This window comes from Haliotis asinina, chromosome 10 (genome assembly GCF_037392515.1).
Source record: "Haliotis asinina isolate JCU_RB_2024 chromosome 10, JCU_Hal_asi_v2, whole genome shotgun sequence".
Classification (NCBI taxonomy): Eukaryota; Metazoa; Mollusca; class Gastropoda; order Lepetellida; family Haliotidae; genus Haliotis; species Haliotis asinina.
Window position 1 is genome coordinate 13,519,476 of NC_090289.1, and position 6,000 is coordinate 13,525,475.

The 6,000-nt window shown below is 40.4% G+C and overlaps 1 protein-coding gene across 1 annotated transcript; it reads right to left on the reverse strand.

Annotated features, from left to right (window-relative positions):
* Positions 1-2,751: 2,751 nt before the first annotated feature.
* On the reverse strand, positions 2,752-4,853 carry LOC137297912 (A disintegrin and metalloproteinase with thrombospondin motifs 20-like). Its single transcript, XM_067829903.1, has 2 exons — positions 4,464-4,853; positions 2,752-3,456 (listed from the first exon to the last, which is right to left on the reverse strand). The coding sequence occupies exons 1-2, from the start codon at positions 4,851-4,853 to the stop codon at positions 2,752-2,754; spliced, it is 1,095 nt and encodes a 364-aa protein (XP_067686004.1).
* Between the last annotated feature and the right edge of the window lie 1,147 nt (positions 4,854-6,000).

Here is a 6,000-nt window from a genome sequence, read left to right on the forward strand (position 1 = left end):
GTTTGCACAAACCTGTAAACGAAATAGTTTACCCCCTGAAATGTAGATGAATTCTGCATAGACCCTCATATCTATACCTACTATTACGTCACGGAGACGCGACGCTCTGATTGGTTGAAATTTCGTTTGGGGCTGAGAATTGTGCACTGTTGTCGAAAAGGTCGATTTAAGGTAATTAAAGATCGAATTGAACAATTTTAATGAAGGGGTTTCATTTATGACGATGTCAGCAAGTGATTTATGCATTTGCACCCTCTGGAGTATGTGTGATCTTTAAATATATTTATGAAAAGACCTCGAATAATTTAACTTCAAATTAGCAGCAAATCTATGTTTTATTCCTGTTTCAAAATATCATTGTCCAGGGAATTGTATTTAAATGTGATTCACATTAAAAGGTTTAGAGTAGCAGTCTGTCAATTTAGATGTTTTTTCCACATCAGTTATGTATTTTATCTAGGAAGTATTATAATATAGATATAAATGATAGGTTATGTTTACAGTGCGATGAAGGTTATATTGAGGATGAATGTCACCTTCTCGTGTGTTCCAAATTCAAACTCCATTTACCCAAAAACCTATCAATCCAAGTAAGCCAAATTCAAACTCCTCATATCATCATCAGATAATCTAGTCGGTTAGATGTGTGTATTAACGTGTTCTCCCTAATTTGATTTAAGAACAACGGCTGGGAAGAAGTAGCTTAGCGAGGCCTCAATTCCCCGTTTTGATATAAAAACAAGGGTGAAGAATAGCCTAGGCAAGGTAGAATTTTCCCCGCTTGACATAAAAACAAGGATGCGGAAGAAGTAGTCTAGCTACGCCAGAATCTGCCCCCTCCAAAAAACACCCAATATATCCTAGTTTATGCATGGAGAAAACGTGAGCCTTGCACTTCCGATTTAACGTGAGTCATGTGGACAGAAAGCAAATCTATATAACTACAATGATCCTTCATGAGGCTGTCTTCTTCAGACAGGAACACTTCTATATCGAGCCAAACGGGTTACGCAAAGATACCTCAAGAGAGGTTTATATAGAATTTTGGTTTTCAATTTGTATTATGAAAATATCACGGGGGTCTTTTTCAAAGAGGAGGACAGTTCGTTCTGATTTCGCTTTTGTCTGACATGCCCACTGATTAGTAGGCTGTCTTTACCCTCGACAACAGTGACATAAGTTGTTCTCTCGTGGATAGCCTGTGAAGGTCCCTGGGTAGTATAGGCCTTCAGCAACCCATGTTTGACATTAAAAAGCTACTATGCTTGTCGTAAGAGGCGACTAACGGGATCGGGTGGTCAGGCTCGCTGACTTGGTTGACACGTGTCATCGGTTCCCAATTGCACAGATCGATGCTCATGATGTTGATCACTGGATTATCTGGTCCAGGCTCGATTATTTACAGACCGCCGCCATATAACTGGATTATTGCTGAGTGCGGCGTAAAACTAAACTCACTCACTCTCGTGGATGCAATTGTAAATGGTTGAACGGAGTGGACTGAAGTTAAGTCGGCCTGCCATGTAACCATAAATTGTTGAGCTGAAAGGGAGACTGCAGCAGACAAAGAAATATCTTTCTGATCTGGTGCTTGCAGTCTTGTTTAACCATGTACTTGCATCGTGATAAATTATGCTAAATGTATTTACATTTTCAGAATGGCCACCACAGAACTTAATTTGGGGAACTAATTGCATTCTGATCTGTCGTTGCTACATTACATCGTTGACAAACATGGCCTCTGTCCCAGGGCATTGAGCCACATATAGCATATGAGTGGCGCCTAGAGCTCAGCAGGGCAGTAGCTCCCCCACGTTACAGCAATGGTCACTGCAATGGCCTCAAGTTACATTGGTCTTTTAAAGTGGAATTCTGTGGATAGAGGACATTGTAGTCCACACAACGAAGGTTAAATTCATTTTAATGTTTCATTTTAATTTTTCATGTGTCCATAAACTGACATCATCCAGAAAAAGTCGGCTGTTACAACATTCAAGGCCTTAGCTTGCAAAAAGTTTTATTTCCAAGTTTGATTCCACCCTGATAAATATTATGCCCGATGTAATTCCCTATTTTGGCCTGTACCATATGTTCCCAATTCGGTTTTTCAGGTGAACATATAATACGAGTTTGACCATCATCGGTGGAGCAGAATACGCTCACCGCTTCGCGAACACCTGGTATCATCAATATGTCATAGTGATTCATAAAGACATGCTCTGTCATTCTTTCGTATGGTGACAATCCAGACTCGATTGTTTGCAAATAACATAGTATAGCTGTAATACTACAGAAACATGATCTAGTCAGAATCGTACAATCGACTCTGCTTTCAGCACAGATGTCTTTTGGATGTAGAAGGGGCTTTTCGCTTATATTTGTTGAGTATATGTCAGTTTGTCGTCAAGTCCACGTATCTGCGTATATGCCAGTCGGTATCTACTTCTTACTGAAATACCCTATGACGAGTGAGTGAACGATATTCTAGCCACGTCGCGGTGAAGGACGCTATAAAGTGGGAATCGAACCGCGATCTTTAGCATGACGTTCAAACGCTGAAACTTCCTTATATTTTCAACACACATCACACATCTTCGAGGCTATCCGAGGAAGGAGAAATCCTTTCCTAAAGGACATTATATGTTCTGCATCACTGTATTCAAACGGTTATATTCTGACAATACAATATCTATTGAGGAGACTAGATGATATCATATTCAGACGGTTTGATATTCATAAAATCATAAAACATTAAACACACACCGGCATTAAAGCTGAGTGTTCATCAGGATTGCCATGTTCATTCAAAGAAAAACCGAACTTGTAGGGCACCCCTTGGTAGACTGACACGCACGGGGTACATGCCCCATGACAAATACCGTGCATCACGGAGTGATTAGCGGAGTATTTAATTTCAAAAGGACCATCATACTTGTTGAGATTGCTTACTTTGAAGCTAGTGCCAATCAGATTGACCGTTGTCGTGCCGCAATCTGCTTTCGTGTATTGACTGCAGCCCATGGTACGCCCGTAAGGACCTGGTTTACACGACCACTGGGCAAAGCTGAGGTCAGGTTCAACCTGAAGGTTGTATAGGTTAATCCTGATCTTATAGAAGTTTGTTCGTCCGCAGTAGAAGCGTTCGCATCCTGATGGCATTACAGAATAGTTGTCTTCCTGGAAGGTGACGAAGTGCCCAGGAGTATCAGATGACATGCCATGGCAGTAGATCTTTACCCTGGTGTATTTGTACATCTCCAAGACAATCCAGTATTCTCCATCACCGTAGGCATTGTTGCAAGTCTTCACCTGGTTGCAGTCTGTGACCAACACACAAGAAAAGTCCGTCCACGACCCATCAGATTGGCAGACGCTCCTACCCCGTGGACTAAATGGGGAATCACATTCATATCTAGCCTTCTCCCCGATCTTCCACATCATCCGACTCTGGGCGTTCTGAAAATATAAATACACATCGAATCTCATATCATACCAGCCCATTTCAATGCTAAACGAAACGTGATGGGCCTATGCGTTATTATCATATGTTTGGCGGAGGGGGTGGGGAGTTGTATTATTTTGGAAATCGCCCGTCCGTCCAGGCAGTCGAGAATTGTGGCAAATTCTTAATTTCCACTTGTCATGTGTTTTAAACCCATACTAGTTTATATTTTTTATTTGGCAAGTGAAATTGAGCCTTCTGGTCATCCTGGTATACAGGTGCATCCACAACTAACACGAGTGTTTCTCCTGCTGTTCGCTGACGACATGGTAGATAGATCCAAAATTGTTGTCTTTAGAAATGGAGGTAAGCTTTCCGAATATGAAAAGTGTCGATCAATAAAGGTCCTGTGTAGTATTATAATAAGATCATTATCGAAGTTGAAACTTATTCGCGGTGATGTCTTCTTCAGGATTTCTTATTCTAAAGTGTTACCAATTCTGCTCTAACGGGCTGAAGTCTGGGGGTTCGGCTATAATATCATTTCTCCAATCGAGAAAGTTCGAGAATCTTTGTCTTAATATCAAAATATCTACCTCAAATCACATCGTACGGGTTGAGTGTGACAGATATCCTGATTTTGCTTATGGTTACAAACGCTATATTACATAGTGGTATTAACTGTTGAATATGCCAGTATCTCGTCTACCCAGAAAGTGTTAAAACTTACTATTGTTCGATGCTAACCATGTTAAAACAAATTAGGTATCGAAAGTTAAGTTATTTCTGTCTATGTTAGTCGAAATGTGTATGACACACTAAATAGAGTGGTCTCTTTTAGTTCTTTATAGCCCTAGTTTATTGTAAATACAGATCGTGCAAAGGTCACACTGTTGTCAACATGAACGCATCTGATAGCTTCCATTACGTTTTCTAAACAGAATGGTCAACATCATGCTATGTCCCTACACGTTATTTAGGACTTAATGATAATTTACTTACCAGTTCATAATTTACTCACCAGTTTTGCATATCGAATTGCTGGGGGATTAGAACACAGACATGTAAAACCGACTCCTTTCTCCCGGCACATTGTTCTTGAAGAACAGGAATGACCCTTGCACCTTCTCGCAATAGTTCTCTTCCAGGACTTGATGTCTGAATACACATACTGCGTAGTGGTCATCCGTCCACACTGACTGTTCAGACTGAAGTTAATGGACTGACACCTGGATCTCAGCTTGCATTCCTTGACACACTGAAGGACATCCGAGTTGTTCAGAGCCAGAAACGTTATGACCTTGAGCCGAATGTCCTCCAGCAAGATCATTTTGAAGTTTGACAAGTCGATGCAACTTTCCCATGCTGTGACTACTACTAGGCGGAGTATCAACAGTTTCCACAGAGACATTTCGGACTTACTAAGTTGAGCGGTTGCTCAGATCGACATGTATCGTAATTGAACCCACGCTCCCGTATGTAATCTCTTGCTGTATCAACGTACTGAAAGTAATCCGTCCTTGATAATGCTGTTTTTATCCTTGAAAATCAAAACTCACGAGAAGACGTCATTACTGACGGAAAACATGGCATCACATTTGGAGATAATTCTAATACTAATGTCAGTATGTTTTTCAATAACATCACAAGTATGATTTTCCAACCATTCTGAGGACAAAGACATGTTTCCTTGCATCTATACAAGTGCCCTACATGTCTGGCGTAGTTTCGTAGTTTGGTGTAGCGCATTGATGACGAGAGGTAGGGTTTGAGCTTTGTTGATCATGTCTAAATGTAGGTGTTGGTATTATTGCCATTTAGATAATTTCCTAATTAATCGATTTGTGTAATCATTGACGGTTGGACTTCTTGTAAGCAAGTAAATAATAGCCTATGACTGCGAAAAACTATTGCGTTTCTATTGCACAACTAAAGATCTCGGTAGCGTCCTCAAGAAGCAACTGCACCTCTTCAACAGACTTTTCAAATAGGCATTTGACAGACCCGACACGAAAGACAACAGTGCATTAATTGTTGAAAAATACAATAAATGAATAACAAACTGAAATTATACTTTATTCTGTTTTACAATTTGCGCAAAATGTATTTCCCCAAGCATATAAATGATAAGAAAATCAGTGTAATCAAATGGGCGATACCACCTTGGTCGATCACTTCTGTGCGACAGTCGCAAACCTATTTCATGTTTTGGTGAAAAAAACGTGCTCGGGTATCCTTCAAAAGTGGCGGAACGAAAACATCAAAGACTGGAACTGATGGAATATTCTTCGAGACTATGAAGAAACCATCCCTTTTGCCATACATCCTTGTGGAGATTTAATGTCACTCTGTGCGTAGATCCAAATATGAAGCACACGAGGTGGCCTCATTCGTTCCCCCTATTTCAAGTTCGGATGGGTTAATTAGGTTAATCAGTGCAGAGGCTTCCTGGTGGTTACTGAACGATATTATATGAATATACCAGAAGCTGAAGTTAGAAGCTTCAGCCAAATTAAATTGTTTTGATTTTTTCCAACCGAAGCAGAAATTCCGATTCA